This window comes from Lepisosteus platostomus, chromosome 5, assembly GCF_059453375.1.
Source record: "Lepisosteus platostomus isolate fLepPlt1 chromosome 5, fLepPlt1.hap1, whole genome shotgun sequence".
In the NCBI taxonomy this organism is placed as follows: Eukaryota; Metazoa; Chordata; class Actinopteri; order Semionotiformes; family Lepisosteidae; genus Lepisosteus; species Lepisosteus platostomus.
The window spans coordinates 53,386,539-53,409,825 of record NC_142615.1 but is presented as its reverse complement, the minus strand read 5'-3'; the positions used below and the strand labels follow the sequence as shown (position 1 = coordinate 53,409,825).

Sequence of the window (23,287 nt, the reverse complement as noted above, 5' to 3'; positions counted from 1 at the left end):
AGTACAATATTAAGGTATTACAGCTATTAGTAGAACAGATCTAGCTTCTCAACATATTACTTATGTCTGAACTTCATTGAATGGTCACACTTCAATCTTTCATATTCAATATTTTTCACAAAATCAACAGCTGAGAACAGACCGTCAGATACCTTTATCCACTGGTTTTCAGAGCAGAGACATCCGTGTGGACAAGAGTACTTTCCCTGTAGTCTGCTGCACTTCAGCTAGCCACGTTCTGGCTGGGTTGTGTGTACTCCTGGGAACGTGGCCTGTAATGAATATCAGGCACTTTGTACAAATGAATAATGTGAGCATATGAATATGATTTGTGTTGATGCCAAACATAGAGAATCACAGCGTTTCGGCCGTGGAGCCTTCTTCAGGTGTGAGAGAGACAGGGCAGTAGGCAAAGGTAAAGTAGCGGGAGAACAAAGGTTGGGAGGGAGGAGGAGTGAGAGGCGGGAGCAGGGGACAGAAAGAGAGGCCAATCAAGAGGTGTGAAGTCAGAATGGGTGCAGAGAGGTGTGAAATGAAACTTCCAATGAATGGAGAAAATTTAAAAGAACAGTAATCTGTCGTTAAGGGAAGGGAGAATGTGTGATCCTAACTGCAGAATAATTTTAGTTTCGGTGGTCTTTCTGATGTATGAGTTCGGAAAACCGTCTTTGAGAACACAGACGGAGAGATTAGTGTGGTCGTGGCCGTCAGAGGTGAAATGAGAAACAATGGGCTTGGAGAGATCTTTAATCTTCACAGCCCTGACGTGTTCTCTGAAGCGGTCTCCGAGTCTCCTTCCTGTTTCTCCAATGTAGATGGCTGGGCATTTACTGCAAGAGATACAGTAAATAAGGTTGCTGGAGGTACAAGATGCTGTCTGGGTGATCCGGAATTGTCCTGAGGGGCCTTGAATGAGTGTGGTGGTGGCTGTGTACTTGCAGGTGATACAGCGAGCTCTGTTGCAAGGGAAAGTGCCTGGTGTGGATGGTTGTTGAGGGCGGTCAAGGGAGCTGTGAACAAGGAGGTTACGCAGATTAGGTGGTCGGCGATATGAGATGATAGGGCGATCAGAAAAGAGGGCCCCAATGGAGGGATCATCCTGTAGGATGGAAAAATTCTGGTTAATGGTCCTGGGGATAGGAAGTGTGTTAGGGTGGTAAGGAAGCACCAAGGGAATGCGGTTGTTACGGCGGGAGTTCCTGATCGGGTTGATGGTCCGGGGGGTGTTTTTGGCTCGGGCAAGGGCCCTGTCAATCACACTGCTGGGATATCCTCTGTTGATAAAAAATGAGTACATTTCGAGGGCTTGGTTCTCGAAGTCGATGTCGTCGCTGCATAGTCTTCGTAACCTAAGGAACTGTGAAAAAGGAAGAGAGTTTTTAGTGTGGTTGGGGTGAAATGAGCTGTACAGGAGGTAGCTGTGTGAGGTAGCATTTCACCCCAACCACACTAAAAACTCTCTTCCTTTTTCACAGTTCCTTAGGTTACGAAGACTATGCAGCGACGACATCGACTTCGAGAACCAAGCCCTCGAAATGTACTCATTTTTTATCAACAGAGGATATCCCAGCAGTGTGATTGACAGGGCCCTTGCCCGAGCCAAAAACACCCCCCGGACCATCAACCCGATCAGGAACTCCCGCCGTAACAACCGCATTCCCTTGGTGCTTCCTTACCACCCTAACACACTTCCTATCCCCAGGACCATTAACCAGAATTTTTCCATCCCACAGGATGATCCCTCCATTGGGGCCCTCTTTTCTGATCGCCCTATCATCTCATATCGCCGACCACCTAATCTGCGTAACCTCCTTGTTCACAGCTCCCTTGACCGCCCTCAACAACCATCCACACCAGGCACTTTCCCTTGCAACAGAGCTCGCTGTATCACCTGCAAGTACACAGCCACCACCACACTCATTCAAGGCCCCTCAGGACAATTCCGGATCACCCAGACAGCATCTTGTACCTCCAGCAACCTTATTTACTGTATCTCTTGCAGTAAATGCCCAGCCATCTACATTGGAGAAACAGGAAGGAGACTCGGAGACCGCTTCAGAGAACACGTCAGGGCTGTGAAGATTAAAGATCTCTCCAAGCCCATTGTTTCTCATTTCACCTCTGACGGCCACGACCACACTAATCTCTCCGTCTGTGTTCTCAAAGACGGTTTTCCGAACTCATACATCAGAAAGACCACCGAAACTAAAATTATTCTGCAGTTAGGATCACACATTCTCCCTTCCCTTAACGACAGACTACTGTTCTTTTAAATTTTCTCCATTCATTGGAAGTTTCATTTCACACCTCTCTGCACCCATTCTGACTTCACACCTCTTGATTGGCCTCTCTTTCTGTCCCCTGCTCCCGCCTCTCACTCCTCCTCCCTCCCAACCTTTGTTCTCCCGCTACTTTACGTTTGCCTACTGCCCTGTCTCTCTCACACCTGAAGAAGGCTCCACGGCCGAAACGTTGTGTTCTCTTTCTTCTTTTTTTCAGCATGGAATAAACCTATTACTTGTTCCTATAGAGAATCACTGTTAAAACTTGAATTCAACCTCCATTGTCCACTCTTGAAATGCTGACCACCCATCTTCTGGCTTCTATATGCACGTTAATGGATATTTCTTGTCATCTTTTTTTTCCTCCATATGCTCTTCTCTGCATCATTAAGTACTCTGGGTCATCTCATGTACCTCGTGGCATCCTGGCTGGTGGTGAAGGGCAGACGGCTGCTTTAAAAATAAAATGCCTATTAGTATGATGTGGAAGACAAAACCAAAACAATACAACTTTGTTTTGCACTTTAAAATGTATCACTAGCTTGTCATATTTACAGTCATCAACTGATTTAGGCTGCTGTTCCTGTGAAAAATGTCCTTTGTTTAAGAAAGATTCAATTTTAAATCTTTAGGTTTTAAATATAAACCACTGGCAATATGGTAATCACTTTTACAACTTTTAAGAAGTTGCAAGATAGCTCTACAACTATGTTGTCCTTAATCTATTCAGAAACTACCACTAATATTATAAGAAATTGTTCTCTAGACTCATCTTGTGGGCTCTCTTCTCGATGAATTGGAAAGGTGTCGTTCATGAAGTCCAGTACTGTAGATGTCTCTCTTATCAAGAGACTACCCATCTAACACTGCAGGAAACTCCAGTGCCTGGTCTGGGAATGCTGTGCTATTCAGATTCTATCAATACATTTCAAGAATGGTTCACCTTTTTGTTTACACTGTGGCATTTCTTTGCAGTAACAATTGAGTGGGATAGTTATCTGCCTTCTATACTCTTCTGAAAATCATGTATCTTTTTAGTAGTCCCATATCCCTTCTTTATATCCTTGCTGATTAGAATGAGAAATGCTATTTTCAAGACATTAACACAAACATAATTTTTACATTAATTCCAAGGTACAAGAAAATGAATATCTTCAAAATATGCACTTTACAGAGGAGCTCTTCTCCCCTCAACAATGACCCTTTTTGTCACAGACAGAATTATGACAGGCTGTTCGTTGATTATATTTGACTTTCTTATAGCCCTAACATTGTCTTTTCTCTTTGATGGATTTATCCATCTTCCGATTTGCCTCCTTATCCGGGAGGCAGGCTCAGTGTTTTTCATGAGCATCAATGCACAGTTTTTGTGCAGGTTCATCTGAAAAGAAAAGACATCTCATCTCTCCCTCTGTCATCTGTGAGCTTCAGCAGTTGTCTTTGTGATGACCTTGCCATTGTAATCACACACCTCCTTTCCCTTCTGGAAACACCTGGAAGTCACAAACTTCTTCCCCTTCAAAGGATCGTCAGTTATGCTCAGGCCTTCCCAGATTTGATACTTTATCAACTTTTAAATTTGCATGTCATTTGGTGGCAGTCCTGTGTTGGGCTTCCACTTCTCTAGCACTTCGACACTGTTGATACATTGGCTGACCAGTCCATCTTCTTTGTCTCCTTTCACAGCTGCTGACCTGGGAATTACAGCATAGTTTAGTGAAGTAAAGATGAAACGGCTGATAAAACACAAATAAAATGCAATTAAGGTACATTCCAGATTTTCTTAAATACTATACATGATTGGAGCTATGCAGGTGGAGGTCTTTTGTTCTGTATTAACATGGATTTTAATTGGCTTCTATGAAAATTGGCCATGGTGTGAGTGAGTCCTGTGATGGACTGGTGTCACATTATGGGCGATGCAGTGCTTTGCATCCACTGCTTGCCAGGATAGTTCCAGCTCTACCACAATCCTGAATCGAGTGGATGGGTATATCAATGTAGCCATCAACTTGCATGTTCCCCTTTTTCACTAAATGTAAAGGAAGCCAGCTGCTGTTTTAGGTTGTGTGCTCTTTAACAGCAATTATGACCATTTTTGTGCCCACTTGTTGAAACAACTTTTTCTTTGCACCCATTCCTCGACCTGTAATAGCGAGAAAATAAAAATGAATACACCAAACTGTAAAAATCCCATATATGTAATTTCTTACTTTTGTTGTATGAAAGTATCCTTACTCTCATGTTCTTTACCACCCCTGGGTGCTGCAGGTGCTTCAGGTGGAGAAAGGCCTGCAGGTAATACAGTACAAGAAGCTGCTCAGGCAAGGTGATGTCTTGCCCAGTCTGTGTAACACATCTCTTTCTTTGCAATCTCTCTCTTTCTCAACTTGAATTAAAAAAAACAATACAGACTTTAAAGCATTTCTTCTGCTCCACAAAACACTAAAGGGTCTACCGCCCCTTTATTTAAGTGATCTGGTAAAAACAGACCAAGCAGAGCACAGCAGTTAGATAATGGACCCTAGAAATTACAAAATAACTGCTGGGGGCAGTGTCTTTAGCTACAGGACCACTAAATTGTAGAACTTCCTGAAACAGTCTAAGAGATAACCCTGTGCTATCAGAAGTTTTTTTTTATCGTTTCACTGCTGTAAAAACAAACTTAATGGTTGGATTTAGAGGATATTGGAGATCACTCGCATGTGCAGTACTTGTGAAAACATTAAAAAGTGTCCTTTGTCACAATTCACAAACCAGCCCATTATTGCAATGCCCTGTCTCACCATTTAATGTTCTCACTGCCTGGATCCCAGCGCAAGAACACCACATTGAGCGTGCTGCACCCACGTTGGCAGACCCAAGAAACCAGCCCTGGACCTCACAGGCTTTCCAGATTTAAGATAATCAATGTATAAAAAAAACCTCATTAGTGGAAGGAGGGGTGGGGGATGTCGCCACTGGGGCCTGGGACCTCCAGAGGTTTCTTGTCACCCATGGGGGAGGGTTTGTTTTCTTCTCTTTCCTGGCCACATGGTCAGGTGCCGTTTACCTGCTATAGCAATCTGTAAGGCACTCTGTGGCATTTTTACAAAGGACTCCAGAGAAAACAAAAGACTGATTGACTGATTTAAAATGACCAGCCGCACCGAAATTAAATTTGTCCACTAATTCCACAACAAAAACACTGATAAAACACGACAAGAACAGCAGACTTTAGAAAAATCAGTTGTGATCATTGTAAGAGGACCCGGGGAAGGGTCATTTATAACTGGTATTTCTGGAATGAAACACTGAAAATACTCAATATAGACCTGGGCAAGATGGCCACCCGGGATAACCAGCTGACCCGCTATTGGGAAAAGCCTATGCAGCGAAACAAGGAGACACAGCTGAACTACATCAGGAAACAGGATATAAATGCCCCAGAAGCGATGAGCCGGCGCGGAAGCCGATAAGGTGAAAGTGTTTAGATAAGAAGGAGAGATTTAGGAGTGTGCTGGAAGGAATTTAAGAATAATGGACAATTGGATACAGTTTTTGAATAAGATTATGGATAACGGCTTGGATACGGCGCGGAGTAGTGTGGACATACAGACTTTGGAATTTGGATCGTTTAAGGATACTGGCAACGGATTGCGGAACGGATTTGGGGAGATGTACGGACGAAGAACAAAGAAGATCAGTGTGGTGTGAGTTAGATCTCTTTTACACCTGTTTTCCCCCGGTGACACCACAATTGGTGGAGGATGCGGGCAGCTCCCGCTCGGGTTTGAGAATCGGAGAAAGCAAGTTTTTTTGTGTGTGTGTGGGTTTTGCTTTGCGTGTGTGGAGAAAAAAACATGGAACAATTAATACAGCAATTGTCCCAGGCCACTCTCGCCCAATTTCAGGCATTAAAGGGACAGCAAGAAGCTATCCAAGTGCAACAGGAGGCGGAATCAAATTCAAAGCGAAACTAACGAACGAATTATAGAGGAGCAAAAATTAGTACGCAAAGCATTGCACAGTTTAGGGGAAGAAATGCAGCAGACAGGGAGAGACCGCTCAGGCTGAACAAATTGGGCTACAAAAGATGACAGAACTTGATGATGTGGAGGCTTATTTAACCACATTTGAAAGAACTGCATCTCGAAATGCATGGCCCAAAGAGCAATGGGCTGGGAGAGTAGCCCCTTATTTAATTGGAGAAGCCCAAAAGGCATATTATGATTTAAAAGAAGAAGATGCCGAGAATTATGAGACTCTGAAAAAGGAGATTTTGGCAAGAGTAGGGGTAACCATGGCAATACGAGCCATCCGGTTACACAATTGGAGATACCAAATGGACAAGCCTACGAGGTCTCAGATGTTTGACCTGGTACATCTGGCAAAGCAATGGCTCCAGCCAGAAGAATTAAACCCAGGACAGGTGGTAGAAAGGGTGGTGTTGGATCACTTTGTGAGGAGTCTGCCTGTTCACCTGAGAAGGAAAGTGAGTGATAGGGATCCCCAGACTCTAGATCAGGCAGTGGACTTAGTGGACAGACACCATGCCACGGAGGCCTTGATTAGGGAGGAAAAGGGGGACTTTCAAAAAGAGAAGAGAAAAAGCCCAAAGAGTCTGGAAACTGAGATGAAGAATTGGCCGATTAAGTACAATGATTTTCGAGGACTTATACAGTTTAAGAAACCCCTTCGGGAAAGATCAGACTCCAGGCCCCGACCATGGAAAGAAACCCGACGATGTTTTAATTGTCAGGAAGAAGGGCACTTAGCCAGCCATTGCCCCAGCCTGTCCAACCCATGCAGGTAGACCCCAGAGATGAACCCAAGTGTAACTACCTTACAGCACCGGTCCCAACCTGCGAGGATCCCCATCTTACGAAAATCGAGATAGGGGGAGAACCCGTCGAGGCCTTGTTGGACTCCGGCAGTACTGTGATCCTGGTGAGCCCTACAATACTTCCTGGAGAACGGGAGATCTCGTTCTCCAGGAAGAACAGAGGGGATACCCATTACTTGCATTCACGGGGATACCAAGGTCTATCCGACAGTAGAAATTAGCATCTCTACGGAACAGGGGACCTACCGTTCAACTGTCGGAGTGGTTGAGCAGTTATCTTACCCTGTGGTACTGGGACGAGACTGTCCCCACTTCCTCCAAATTTGGAAAACTGTGCCAACAGCTAGGCGAAGACCAATGCCCTGTCCGGAAGGCCGAGGTGACGCCCCTAATGATGCCCCAGGTGAGACGGACCCACAGGAAGGAGGAGCTGTACTTGGAGATGAATTTGTAAATATGGATTTACCGGACTTGGAGCCACCCGAACATCGTGGTAGGTTTGGAACGGCCCAATTAGAAGATGGAAATTTGAAGCATGCATGGGGACATGTCAGGAAAATCGATGGGAAGTGGTGTACTGATCCTAGTACATTGAGTTACTCCTATTTCATGATAAAAAATAATCTCCTCTACCAGGTGCAGCTGAAGGGACAGGAAGAAGTGGAACAACTCCTGATTCCCCAGGCCTACCAGATGAAGCTCCCATAGCCATCTTCTGGGTGGACACCTAGGGGTGAAGAAGACGTCCAAGAGACTACTCTCTAGGTTCTTTTGGCCAGGGATCTATAAGGCCATTGAGAAGTACTGTCGGGAATGCCCGGAGTGTCAGAAAACTGCTCCACAACCTTATTATAGAAACTCTTTGATTCCCCTCCCTATTATTGAAACCCCCTTTGAACGGATTGGGATGGATTTGGTGGGGCCCCTGATCAGAACCACCAAAGGTAACCAGTATATTTAAGTGATAGTGGACTATGCTACAAGGTACTCTGAAGCCATTCCGTTGAGAGCTGCCACTGCCAAACATATAGCTAGGGAGCTAGTACAACTGTTTGCTTGGGTCAGAATTCCTAAAGAGATCTTAACTGATCAAGGAACTCCTTTCATGTCTAAAGTCAATGGAGAAGTATGCAAGCTACTGGGAATACACCAGATCTGAACCTCAGTCTATCACCCTCAAACTGACGGTCTAGTCGAACATTTTAATAAGACCCTGAAAAGCATGCTGAGGAAGGCTATGCAAAAGGATGGGAAAAACTGGGATCAGCTGCTCCTGTATCTCATGTTCACGGTACGAGAAGTGCCACAGACCTCGACCGTTTTTTCTCCATTTGAATTGCTATACTCTCAAAAACCATGGGGCCTATTAGACGTCATCAAGGAATCCTGGGAACACCAACCCTTACCTTTACAGACCATCATTGAACATGTGGAACAAATGAGAGAGAGAATAAACGTTATTGTTCCCATTGTGAAAGAAAACCTGGAAAAAGCACAGGCTCAAGAAAAACAAGTTTATAATAGGGGAGCTATTGCGAGAGAATTTCAACTGGGTGATAAAGTACTGGTATTAGTTCCGACCCCCGAATGTAAATTCTTGGCCTCCTGGCAGGGTCCTTATGAGGTGGTGGAAAAGATGGGACCGGTCAACTATAAAGTCAAGCAGCAAGACTGAAGACGGCAACATCAAATCTACCACATCAATTTATTGAAGAAATGGCATGGGACCGAAGTTCTGCTCACTCACTTCTTCCCCGACCCGTTGGAAGAAGAAATGGGAGCTGTAGCCGTGGGAGAAGAATTCCTGTCCCAAAACAAAGATGTTTTTTCCCGGACACCTGGTCGAACCCATCTTATACGACATAAGATTACAACGATACCAGGGAAGAAGGTAAGACTACCCCCGTATCGAGTACCTGAAGCAAAAAGGAAATTGATTAAAGAAGAGGTGGAAAAGATGCTAGAGATGGGAATAATAGAAGAATCCCATAGCGTGTGGGCTAGCCCGATAGTTCTGATCCCCAAGCCGGATGGAACTGTTCGATTTTGCAACAATTTCAAAAGGTTAAATGAGATCTCGCTGTTTGATGCATACCCCATGCCCCGTATAGATGAACTAATTGAGCAATTAGGCAATGCCCGATAAATCAGTACCCTTGATCTTACGAAGGGATATTGGCAAGTGCCGCTGGCCAAAGAAGATAAAGCCAAAACCGCTTTTGCCACCCCTGAGGGGCTATATCAGTACAGGGTCCTACCCTTCAGTTTGCATGGCGCTCCCGCAACATTTCAAAGTTTAATGGACCGAATTCTGAGACCATATCGTGATTTTGCAGCCACCTACTTGGATGACGTCATGATCCATAACATGTCCTGGGAACAACATCTACAACACCTGGAAGCAGTGACTGGAGCGTTGTGAGCAGCGGGATTAACAGCCAACCCAAATAAATGTTGTCTGGGGGCCCGGGAAGCCAATTATCTTGGTTATACGATAGGGAGAGGATTGATCATGTCCCCAGATCAGAAGGTGCAGTTAATTAAAAACAGGCCCAAACCTTCTACAAAGAAGCAAATCTGAACATTTTTGGGACTGGCGAGTTATTATCGACGTTTCATTCCAGGGTTTGCCTCCATTGCCGCCCCTCTGCACGATTTAACGAAGTTGATTTATCCGGGAAAAAAAATGGACCGAATTGGAAGAGAGGGCCTTTCAAGACTTAAAAACAACTCTCTCTTCTCAACCCGTCTTACAGGTACCGGACTTCATGGTACAAACTGATGCTTCTGACACTAGAATTGGAGCCATACTCTCGCAAGAAATTGAAGGACTGGAGCATCCTATTTTATATATCAATCGTAAGTTGAATCCTGCAGAAAAACACTTTTTTACGATAGAGAAAGAATGGCTAGCAATAAAATGGGCCCTAGACTATTTGAGGTATTATTTATTGGGAAGATGATTTATATTGTACACAGATCATGCACCATTAACATGGATGTTACAAAATATGGATAAAAATTATAGAATTACACGATGGGGTCTTAGTCTGCAAAGGTTTCAATTCCAAACGGTATATAGACCCGGAAGGAAACATGGAAATGTAGATGCCCTCTCCCGAAATGCACTGTTTATTTTTTTTCTAGACCGCCCGAGGACGGGGCTGATCTCAGGGGGAGGGAGTGTAAGAGGACCCGGGGAAGGGTCATTTATAACCAGTATTTCCGGAGCGAAACACTGAAAATACTCGATATAGACCTGGGCTTGATGGCCACCCAGGATAACCAGCTGACCCGCTGTTGGAAAAGGCCTATGCAGCAAAACAAGGAGACACAGCTGAACTACATCAGGAAACAGGATATAAATCCCCAAGAACCGGTAAGTCGGCGCAGAAGCCGATAAGGTGAATGCGTTTTGGAGGAAGGAGAAGAGTAGGATTGTGCTCAATAGGAATAAGGCAGTGGTTCTCAAACTTTTTGGACCAAGTACCACCCCTAATCCAACCAAAGCATCCAAGTACCACCTACAAGTCATCATCTCATAGGAACCCCAGAAATTCTCAATGACCAACATGAGTGCGCGTGCACACACACTCACACATACATATAATAAATATTATAATAATAACTTTATTTGATATAGCGCCTTTAAAGGTGGCTTCTCAAAGTGTTTTACAGAAAAACAACATTAACAACAACTAATAAAAAAGCACCATTTCAGTGAGAGGGGTGAGCCTGTTTAGTTGAGCAAAGCAGATGTGAATTAATTTTTCGAGCCTTGATACAATTCACAACAGAGTCTAACAGATATTAAATCGTCAGGCATTTTACTTGACGGCAAAGGTCTCGCGGTGGATGTTGTAATGCTTACATTAATTTCTGGAGCAACCTCTCTAATTAGTGCAACTACACCGTTATGTCGGCTTGTCATTGCTCTAGCACCGTCTGTACAAACTCAGACACATTTTATCCAGTCCATGCCATTCTCTTCGATAAATTAATTCAGAAGCTGAAATACGTCCTCTCCTGTAGTTCCTGTTGGTAGCGGCTTACAGAACAGAAAGTCCTCACGGGATGTACGCTCAAACTCGTATCTAACGTAAACGAGCAAATTGGCCAAATCGACTACAGATTTATCTAATTGCAGTGAAAAACATCTGCTCATCTTAACGTGCTCTGTCATCGTACTTTTGATATAATCCTTCATTTCAATAATTCTATGAATGACTGTGTCTTTCAGGGGGAGGGGGGCAGCAGGTCGAGCTGTTTAGCAGCTTTTTCTCTACACATAATACGTGTCAGCTCTTTTGCCAACGGTAAATAAGGTTCTTCAAAAATAGTGTAGCTTACCTGCTTTAGCAATCCGCAAGCTTGCATTTTTCCGCGTTTCAGTTTTTATTTCTGTATTTATTTAAAGTTTTTATTTCATGCGCATGGGAGCGAAACAGAGACGCTCGGTGTATTTTTCTCAAATTAGAACAGTTCTTAAATATTTTTCTGTTATCATGCTTTCGTGTGCTCACAAGATTACCTGCGTTTGCAGCACGTATTTCTATGCATTCCTGTGTTTACAACTTTGGCATTGTTCCAAAATCACGCACATTCTCCTTTCTCCCTATTTGCCGGAGATACAGTAGCTTTTTTTTAAATACAATTGGTCACTTGCATCCGTAGCACGCATTCCTATAGAGTGGTATAGAATTACAGAGTATCTTTTGTGTCCACTGAAGTATTAGCGCGTACTGTATCGTAGTATGTAGGCTGCATATTCGACACGTATTAAAATACAAAATATGAAAACCCGTCCCGATTTTTCAGCGCACACGGCACAGTTCCAGGGTGTGGGACACCACATTATATGGTTCAGTTACAGAAACAGGAGAGCATGCCTTCTTATTATTATTATTTTGTTTTTGTTTCTGAGAGATCATGTTACATAGTATATATAAAACAATTTTACGTTGTACTTCAAAGTTCTGGATCATAAACATTTTACTTTTCCTTGCTGAAAGTCTAACGCACAAGAGAGAATGGCGATATACATAAAAACGTGGTACCAGATGATAATTTCTAGTGGCTTCCTGAATATTTGTCCCACAAAAGACACTTTTTGGGGAAAAAAAACTTTGATTTGATGAGCTATCATGTGAACTCTTGCTCTTAAGATGGAAAGAGATTGCATTTGGTATTGCATGTAATTAGATGGTAATTCTTTTATTTGCTCTGTCCTCTTGTTAAGATGTGTTATATCAGGCAAATAAAGTATTTTTTTTAATCAATTTCCCTACGGGATTAATAAAGTATTATCTATCTATATGTTCAGTAGAAGGGTTGTCATATTTTGTCTGTTAATCAAACATAAACAACAATTATGGACAACTATTTTTTTTATAATGAATATTATAATGCCTCTGAAGTCACATTAAAACTTCCTGTAGAATTAAAAAACACAGAAATACAAGCGGGCATGATTTGTGTCCAGGATACTCTAATGTAATAAGTCCTGCCAAGGAAAGTGCCCCCTTCTCTCGTTTTGAGCCACTGCCCTCCAAAAGGTCTCTGTGCAACTCTGTTTGGGAGATGTCAAGATGCTGAGCCCATGCTGTGCTTTACTGGCGGGTGTAGAGGACACGGAAAGCACATCGAGTTCCCTGGACATGAAAACTGACAGGTGGTTAAAACTTCTCTCAATAAACAGGAGATCCTGTGTCCAAAATCCTGAGGTGCCTTTCTTCCTGTCTTGACATATAGAATGTATTATTAAAGACAATCACATAGGGCTTGATTTAGTTTAATGCAAGTATTTATTTCCTATCTTGGAACAACTTGTTTTTCAACAACATTCATACTATTTGTGAAATATGAAATACAAATCTTGCTTATGGGTGCAGAAGAAATACTGCCAGTTGGAGAGAAAATTACGGATTTTTTTCTTTAAACAAACACCTGCATAGGGAGATGTAAAACAAAAATCCACTTGAGACGTTTTCGTTGGGGAGGAGGGTTGTGGAAGGGCAAAAAAAAATCTGTTGCGTTTCACAAAATTCACACTTACGAACGGCGCAAGTCGCAGATGATTCACTTCTCTTGACTAGGTGGCGCTAGGAGGTGCAGTGAAGTTTATATCCGGCTGCAGAAACTCCTCTTTCTCAGCTCTACTTCTCGATTGTCTTTTTTTTTTATTTTTTTTACTTCTCGATTGTCTTGAAGTCGCCGCCACGCTAACGAATGACGTCATCATACGGCGCGACACTGCATGTATTTCACCCACGTGTAGGTGATTGAATCATTTTCTTTAGATAAAGAAGGAAGTTGTTTTTTAATAACTTCAGTTTCTGAAAACGTAGAGTCTTGTCGGTTGTGTTTATGCTTGAACAGAGCACAGGCCTGATAACAGAATCTGTGAAGAATAAAAATAAAGAAGTTGTTCTGTTTAAACATCGCAAGTCAGCCTTTGTTTCTGACCGACTCTGAAGAAGGATGGCGGAGTGCTTGTTAAATCTGCAAACCCAGCTTGACTCTTTCATGCAGGTTTTGCTCAAATCGATCGTGTATGAAGTGTCAGAAGTTTTTGGAAACAGGATGTCTGACTCCGAGAACGAGTTTCAAGAAAAACTCCGCAGCGTCTCCCAGATCCTGGTGAGACGGGCCGTGATTAAAATCACACAGTGTGTGAAGGACAGTGTCGGGAGTGAAATGGCGCAGCTGAAGAAGGAAAACGAGAGCCTGAAGTGGAGATTGCAGCTGTGGGAGAAGGAGTCGGGAGCAGGAGGAGATCAGGGACAGACAGATCAGGGTACCCAGACGCTTCCTTGTGAAGTGACTGCAGGAATAAAAGAAGAAATGGACACGAAACTGGAGCTGTCAGGTCAGTGTGACCGGGGTAAAGTTATCTCGAAGTTCGAAAACGATTTTGGCACGCCTGTAGCGCTTTCACGAAACCTCTTAGAGTTGCGAGAATGTTTGTTTTGTGTATAAAATACATTGTGGTTGCTTTCTCAGCCTTTACGTTTTCGTTTTTATGACATTTTTTGGACCAATCACGAATATTCTTTTGTCAATATCTTCGCAATGGAAGCACAGAACGCCTTCAAACCAAAAGCATTTTAAAGACCACGACTCGTGGATATTTCCACAGCCTTTACATCAAACTATCAGTGAGCTAATTATCTTTTTTTAAAACTCCGGTTTTTCATTGATGCGTAATTACGTACGAACTGGAACCCGGGGGACCGCTGTGTGCCCACGTTCACAACGCGAGAAATACTGTTCAATACGGCTTCGTGCGAAAAACCCGTATATGACCATAGGAAGCAGAACAGTGCAGTCTCCGATTACCCAGACTGTAAGCACGGGAATAAAGCTTTGTTTGATTTCTGAAACCCTTCCTTTACATCCTGTTTTCATTCAGGTAAGGGTCAACTATATTCACAATACTACTGACAACAGGAAGATTAAAATATTCTTTTCTCAGCAGCTTATTAAAAACAGCTGCCATGATGTTCAAACCGACTTTTTACACAGAACACTGACACAGCTTTGCATTCTGAATCTCTTTTTCTCATGCTTTTATTTAATATGGCACAATGCACTGGGATAGGGGTATTCTGTTCACAAACCAATAGCATTTAAACCACAGCACCCACAATGCTGCAAGTGTTTTGCACACTAAGCAGGTCCTCTGACTTTTTCCAGCTTTGTTTTGGGTTGTGGAACCTTTCTTTATATTTTTTAGGATTTTCTGAAGATAACACTACAGGTAACACACTGGGACAGGTGGGTCGTCTTCATGGCTCAATAGCATTTCAAATACAACAGCCACACTGCTGAAACCAAGTGTTTTACACACCACATGTGCTTCCATTGCAGAGATATGGACAAAAGAATATTCGTGCTTGGTCAAAAAAATGTCTTAAAAACGAAAAAGTAAAGGCTGAGAAAGCATCCACAATGTATTTTATACACAAAGTAAGTGTTTTTGTAACTCTAAGAGATTTCGTGAAAGCGCTACAGGCGTGCCAAAATCGTTTTCGAACTTCAAGCTAACTTTACCCCAGTGTCAGTTTGGTGACTTGTATGAAGTCAGAGTGTGTTAAAGAACAGTGTCTATAACTAACTCAATGGTGAGATTTTTTATTTTATTTTAAAGAAAACATCTCACAAGAGTTAACATTCTTGTTATCTAACAAACTATCAAACTGTCATTCTTGTTATCTAACAAACTATTTCCTCACTGGTGAGAACATAGTGCAGAGATGCAGAGTGAAGTGGGAAAGACTTGTGTGATGTAGCAACGGGATTCTTTACTGGAAACTGAACTGTTTTGTCCGGTTACAGTGCTGAAAACACCTCGTTCACATTCAACAATTGTTCCACTGAATCAATTTGTATTCCAACGTCATTATGAAACAACATTTATAAATGAACAAGTAATAGGTTTATTCCATGCTGACAAAAACACAACGTTTCGGCCGTGGAGCCGTGTTTTTTCTCTCTTCTTTTTTTCAGCATAGAATAAACCTGTTTCTTGTTCCTTTGCAGCCTATACATGCTGACACAGCTATCCACATGAACATTTATAAATATTGTATTTAAGTTGTATTGGTCTAAATTTTTATAAGTATACTAATGATTGTGTATATAAACATTTTTTAATTGGTTTAAGTATTACTGTCGTCCAGGGTCTGTGTCTGTATTGAGTCCTCTTGAATATTAATCCAGTGTGTCTATATTAACCCCTCTCTTTCTCAATGCAGTGTTAATGTACTGTAGTGTCCAGAAAGTGTCTGTAACAACCTCTCACTCAGTGCAGTGTTAATGACCTGTTGTGTGCAGTCAATGTGTCTGTATTAACCCATTTCTTTGATTGCAGTATTAATGTCCTATAGTGTACAGTCAGTCTGTATTAACTCCTCTTTCAGTGCAGTGTTAATGTGCTGTAGTCTCCAGTCTCTGTGTCTGTATTCACCCCTCTCTCTCAGTGCAGTCTTTATGTCCTGCAGTGTCCAGTCAGTGTCTGTATTAACCAGCCTCTCTCTGTGCAGTTTTAAAGTAATGTAATGTGCAGTCAGTGTGTGTCTATTAACCCCTCTCTCTGTGCAGTGTTAATGTACTGTATTGTGCAGTCAATGTGTCTGTATTAATCCCTCTCTCAGTGCAGTGTTAATGTACTGGAGTGTCCAGTCAGTGTGTCTGTAATAACCAGCCTTTCTTTGTGCAGTTTTAAAGTAATCTAATGTGCAGTCAGTGTGTGTCCCTTTCTCTGATTGCAGTGTTAATGTGCTGTATTGTCCAGTCGCAGTGCCTGTGTTAAGCCCTCTCTCAATGCAGTGTTAATGTACTGTATTGTGCAGTCAATGTGTCTGTCTTCACCCTTCTCTCTCAGTGCAGACTTTATGTCCTGTAGTGTCCAGTCAGTGTCTGTATTAACTCCTCTCTCAGTGCAGTGGTAAGATGCTCTAAGTTACAGTTTGACCATGTCTGTATGTCTCAGTCTAGTGTTCATGTACTGTAGTGTCCAGTCAATCAATGTGTCTGTATTCACCTCTCTCTCTCAGTACAGTGTTAATTTACTGTTATGTCCAGTCAGTGTGTCTGTATTAATCCCTCTCTCAGTGCAGTGTTAATGTACTGGAGTGTCCAGTCAGTGTGTCTGTAATAACCCCTCTCTCTCAGTACAGTGTTAATGCACTGTAGTGTCCAGTCAGTCAGTGTGTCTGTATAACCCCTCTTTCAGTGCAGTGTTAATGCACTGTAGTGTCCAGTCAGTCAGTGTGTCTGTATTAACCCCTCTTTCAGTGCAGTGTTAATGCACTGGAGTGTCCAGTCAGTGTGTGTGTGTATTAACCCCTTTCTCTGATTGCAGTGTTAATGTACTGGAGTGCCCAGTCAGTGTGTCTGTATGAACCCCTCTCTTTCAGTGCAGTGTTCATATACTGGAGTGTCCAGTCAGTGTGTGTGTATTAACCCCTCTCTCTCAGTGCAGTGTTAATGTGCTCTAGTGTCCAGTCAGCATGACTGTATTAACCTCTGTTTCGGTGCATTGTTAATGTGCTGTAGTGTCCAGTCAATGTGTCTGTATTAACCCCCCCTCTCTCTCTCAGTGGAGTGTTAATGTAAATGTAATGTAATAGTGATATTATTACAGAAGTCTTAATTTTTACATGGTAGTTAGGTTTCTGATTAAGATAAATCAGAACATGCCCTTATACCCACTTATTCCGCTATGTTTAAACAACCCAAATTGATTGTGAGTGTACTTGTATGAATGTGTGTAGTTTAAAGCTTTTAAGATCACATGGCCTCAGCTATCACTACTATGCTGATGATACTCAAATATACATCCATACCAAACCTGATGCAGATGTGGCTGTCTCTATTCTATTTATTTGTATCCCTGATATAAAAACTTGGGTGACTCAAAATGTCCTTCATTTAACTGTGACAAGACTGAAATCATGCTTATTGGCACCACCCATCAACTTTGTACAACCAATGTATAACTCTGTCTGCAGATGGTCTCGTACTTGAGCTTCAGTCTAAATTGAAAAACTTGGGGATGATATTTGACGTTTGACCCACATGTGCAGCGTGTTGTCAGAACATCTTTCATTCACCTCATAAATATTGCTCGACTACGCCTTATGTTATCACTAACTGTTGCTGAAAAGTGTTGTCTAATCTTGAATCGACTACTGTAACGCTCTACTCTCTGGGGATTCTAAATCCACATTGAACAAACTTCAGTATGTCAAAAATTCAGCAGCCAGCATCCTGACCAGGTCTAGTGCAAGTGTTCACATTACTCCTATCCTGTAGTCCATGCACTGGCTTCCTGTCAGGATTCATATCGACTTAAAAATCCTCCTGCTCACCTATAAGACTGCAAGTCTTGGCTTGGCACCTCCATACTGGTCTGATATTATCACCCTACTCCCTACCTTGCAATCATAGCTCTTCTAATTGTGTTCAACAATTTTTCCCCCCAGTCTGTCTACACTCTATGGGTGACATGACCTTCTCCTGTTTTGCCCCAAGCTCTGGAATTCTCTCCCCAAGGTATCAGAGAGTCACCTTCTCTAAACTCCAAATCCAGACTCAAAACCTTTTTCTTCAGAAGAGTCTTTATTTAACTGTTCTGTACCCCTCTCTTCCTACTGTACTTAGTACCACTGTCTACTGTCTACTGTCTCCTCTAACTGTGTATTCTCATCGTGCTAATTTTGTGTATTTTATGTTGTTGGCATTCTGTAAAATGCTTCGATTAGCCACCTCTAAAGGTATGAAACTATAAAATAAAGTTTATTCTTATGAAGGTCTTGTCTTGTCTTGTATTTACAGGCTCAGAGGCCAGTGTTCTCTCTGACGCTGGGGAAAGGGCTCCTCTTGAACAGCAGCACAGTGAGGAGGAATGGGGCTCCAGTCTGATGCAGGAGACAGAGCTCCCTGCCTCAGAAGGGAAAGAGGCACTTAGTGAGCAGCACACAGAGAGCAGACAGAGTATCAAGGATCTGGACTTTGTGCCCATGATGAAGACAGAGCCTGAGAGTGAGACACCTGGGCTCTTAGTATGTGATGATTTTACAGAGAAGATGAATAATCTGGACAGAACCAATATTACACAAGGTTGTAATGAACTGGGCTGTGTCTCTGTACAAGAGCACAGTGAAGAACTGGATGCTTTAAATCTTACAGAGCAGGATATGGATCCCAAGTTGATTGACCCTGCAGAGCAGCAGACTGATGTACCTGGTAAAGAGAACTGTACTGAGATACAGCACACAGAGGAGAGTCAGTACAGGGAGGAGCAACAGCAGCTCCTACAGGGCTTGATAATAATTAGGCCTTGTTTTGTTCAAGTCGAAAGACTGTCATTGCAGAGTCTAAAACAATCATATGATCCCTTAGTATCTGAATGCTTTACACACAGGTTTAATAATCTGGTTACTGAGAAAATTGTTGAAAGTTTTAATGAACTAGAGAGTATGTCTGTTCTTGGGCAAAGAGAGGAACAACTGAATGAACTGGATGGTTTTAGTCTCAGAGAGCTGGAGAAGGAGCCCCAGATGATTCACACGGCTGAGCAGCACACTGAGGGACACTATGGAGAAAACAAATCTCAGTTTCAGCACACAGAGCAAGACCATTCCATGGAGCATTTGCAGAATAAGAGACCCCAGCACGATCAGGGGATGAAGAAGAATCACTCAAGGCCTTGCTCAGATGGAGTGGACAAACTGCCATTAAGGCACAGGGAGAAGCAGCCTTTCTGTCAGTCTAGCATTTCACAACCCTACCAGCACCTTCACACAGGAGAGAGACCTTTCAGCTGTAGTCATTGTGGGAAGAGTTTTAGTCAGTCAAGTAACTTAATAGCCCACCTGCGCATTCACACAGGAGAGAAACCATTCAGCTGCAGTCAGTGTGGGAAGAGTTTTAGTCAATCAAGTAACTTAAAAACCCACCAGCGCATTCACGCAGAAGAGAGACCGTTCAGCTGCAGTCAGTGTGGGAAGAGCTTTATTCGGTCAGGTGACTTAAAAACCCACCAACGCATTCACACAGGAGAGAGACCGTTCAGCTGCAGTCAGTGTGGGAAGAGTTTTAGTCGGTCAAGTAACTTGATAGTCCACCAGCACATTCACACAGGAGAGAAACCATTCAGCTGCAGTCAGTGTGGGAAGGGTTTTATTCAGATAAGCGCCTTAGAATCACACCAGCACATTCACACAGGAGAGAGACCATTCAGCTGCAGTCAGTGTGGGAAGAGCTTTATTCGGTCAGGTGACTTAAAAACCCACCAACGCATTCACACAGGAGAGAGACCGTTCAGCTGCAGTCAGTGTGGGAAGAGTTTTAGTCGGTCAAGTAACTTGATAGTCCACCAGCACATTCACACAGGAGAGAAACCATTCAGCTGCAGTCAGTGTGGGAAGGGTTTTATTCAGATAAGCGCCTTAGAATCACACCAGCACATTCACACAGGAGAGAGACCATTCAGCTGCAGTCAGTGTTGGAAGAGTTTTAGTCGGTCAAGTAGCTTAAAAACCCACCAGCGCATTCACACAGGAGAGAGACCGTTCAGCTGCAGTCAGTGTGGGAAGGGTTTTATTCAGATAAGCAACTTACAATCACACCAGCGCATTCACACAGGAGAGAGACCTTTCAGCTGTAGTCAGTGTGGGAGGAGTTTTAGTTGCTCAAGTGACTTAAAAACCCACCAGCGCATTCACTCAGGAGAAAGACCGTTGTAGCGGCAAGGTTTATTAAAATACAGAAATTAAGTTTGCTGCTCCCTTGCCAGTCTCTCTCTCCCTCATCTCAAGTGGTGCTTGATACAGAGAGGCCATTCCATTTGGTTCACATTTAAGGTGTTTTTCTAGCTGATAGAGTGTTCTGATGAGGAACAACTCCCAAATTTGAGTCCCATCAGCCACCCTAATGAATGGTCATCTCTGGTGCAGATTCCAAAGGAGAGTCTCATCCCAAGTGGTTTACAACTCCAAGGTCAGAGTTCATGGTTAATCATCCTCTCACGAGACACCAATAACTGTAGGGTTTTGTGCATTTCCTGGGACAATTGTTAATTGTAGCAGTAAGTCACAAAATGATTCTCAAATGCCCATGGATCTTTCAACCAATGAGCGACCGTAGTTCCTCCAGGTAAACCTCCAGCTCCTCCTGGACATCTTCAGACTCAGCTCAGACAGTCACGTAACGGCCAGTTTGTCCCAGTGCCAGGACTTTTCCTTGTTCTAAGAGTTGAGAACGGAGGTTGCCAGCGTGTAACCAAAGGATCCACCTGAGGTTAGCCCAGGAGCATGCCTCGTGAACCCACTGTGAACGCTCACCTGAGCAACGAGTGAACTACTTTTGGAACTGTGGACAGCTGAATATCAGTATTCAGGACTCGCGCTACATCGGGAACGAACCGGTCTTCTTCCTGTCTAAAGAGTGTGACTTGCTCAGATCTGCAGTCACTTTTCTGTGTGCAAACTCTGCTAGTTTCAGCCAACACTAACTAGCCGGTCTTCAGAGAGCATCAGCAGCGCACCGCAGCAGAAATCTCTCCCTCCTTCTCCTTCTCTCACGTCAAACCAGCACTGCCTCAATGCCAGTTGATATCAATTTAATTCCTATGAGTTATGTACTTGGTTTAGAGTATTTAGTGTAGAAGTTGTAACCAAGTTCATTTACGAAATGGTCTAAATGAATGATATACTGAATGTATGTCCCTCTTAGTATTTGTAACTCTTCGTGATTGAATGTATACCTTTTGTATTCTGCTAACCCTCACTATAAGATCTGTTATGTTCAAATGCACATTTTATGCATTAATAAATGTATTCTCTTGTATTAGTATCCGAGTGTGTGTGTTGCTGAGTATCCCGCTGGGACGGTCTTCTAATAGCCATCAAAGAATGCTACAATTAATAATTGTGCCTGTAAATGCACAAACACCTACATTTACTGGAGCCTCGTGAGAGGATGCCTATAAGCTCCTCCAGTCAGGAGAGGAAGCTCTACTGTATACAGAGAGGGGTGGGAGGGGGGAACAAGCTGATACCCTGGCTTCTCTCCAGACACAGCTGGATGAACTCCTCCAGTTGGGATATGTGGCTCTACTGTACACAGAGGGGGGAACAAGCCGATACCCAGGCTTCTCTCCAGACACACCTGGATGAGCTCCTCCAGTCAGGACAGGAGGATCTACTGTACACAGAGAGGGGTGGGAGAAGGGAACAAGCTGATACCCTGGCTTCTCTATAGACACAGATGAATGAGCTTCTCCAGTCAGGACAGGAGGCTCTACTCTACACAGAGAGAGGTGAAAGGGGGGAACAAACTTCCCAGCCCTGTTGTTGAAATTGATACCCTGGTTTCTCTCCAGACACAGCTGGATGAGCTTCTCCAGTCAGGACAGGAGGATCTACTGTACACAGAGAGGGGTGGAAGGGGGGAACAAGCTGATACCCTGGCTTCTCTCCAGACACAGCTGGATGAGCTCCTCCAGTCACGACAAGAGGCTCTACTGTATACATAGAGGCGTGGGAGGGGGGAACAAGCTCCCCAGGTCCGTTGTTGAAGCTGATACCTTGGTTTCTCTCCAGACACTGCTCGATGAGCTCCTCCAGTCAGGACAGGTGGCTCTACTGTACACAGAGAGGGGTGGGAGAGGGTAACAAGCTGATACCCTGGCTTCCCAGTGGGCAGTGATTCGTCAAATATACGTATATATCACAGCGATAATATAGCTATGCATATATATATATACATTGGCGCGATGTATAATCAATGTTGAATTGCAACCGTAAAATTGACGACATTAATAAATGCATATATATAACGTCAAAAACACATCTAACACAGTGCCAAAGGCTTTTTATACATTGTTTGTGCTGCATCTAGGAGTATACGGCAATCTGCATAGTGTACGAAGTAAATTATTTTCGCAGTAATTAATTTATTTACACAGCTTTGCATACAAGGGTTTTGTGGAGGGGTCTTGCCCCTTGCCTGAAAAAAAAAATGTTTGAGTGCCTATAGATTTTCTATTTTTATTTTCTTAAGAAAAGTTACCATTTCCTGGACACCCCGTCCCCCAACAGAGCCGGTGCCCAGGGAAAAATCTGTAGGGGGGCATCTGAAATTCTGAGGGGGGGTGATATTTTGGTTGAAACTGAGCTGTATGGTGCAGCTACCCAAATGAAATCTCGCAGCTATGCCATTGATTAGTGCTTCATGATAGAAGATAACGACTAGCGATCTGGTATTTTCCATGAAGTTCAATTTCACATTTTTTGTCACTCTCGCAGTTTGGATTGCCTGGAGCGAAAAGTACCACAAGCATTCATTTTTGCAGCTACATCAATGGAGGTTCTGAATTGTTAAGAAAAAATAGTTGTAAAACCCAACAGAAAGCACAGACTGCTATAACTAGTCCTAGTTATATAATGATTTTAAGTATAATGATAAACTACTGCAAGGAATCGGTCCACCTGAGCAAACAGGATCGTAATGTTGACACTCACTAACGACACTGATATGTGCTGTTCCTGGACGGAGAGTCCTCCTGCACATCAAACAGTCCGACTGTTAGTGTCAATTAGTGTTGTCTGACCATTTACAAAGTACAACTATTTTTTTAAGGCGCAAGTTAAGTTAAGTAAATCCTTTTGCC

General features: G+C 43.1%; 1 protein-coding gene across 1 annotated transcript in view; it reads left to right on the top strand.

Moving 5' to 3' along the window:
• LOC148669290 (uncharacterized) overlaps nt 1-20,489 on the top strand; it is a 37,371-nt gene extending 16,882 nt beyond the window's left edge. Inside the window, exons 5-7 of the mRNA XM_088632432.1 lie at nt 18,448-19,386; nt 19,639-19,722; nt 19,891-20,489. Coding sequence (XP_088488558.1) covers nt 18,448-19,386; nt 19,639-19,722; nt 19,891-20,360 — 1,493 coding nt within the window. The 3' untranslated portion in view covers nt 20,361-20,489. The remainder of the gene's footprint in view (nt 1-18,447; nt 19,387-19,638; nt 19,723-19,890) is intronic.
• The last annotated feature ends 2,798 nt before the right edge of the window (nt 20,490-23,287 follow it).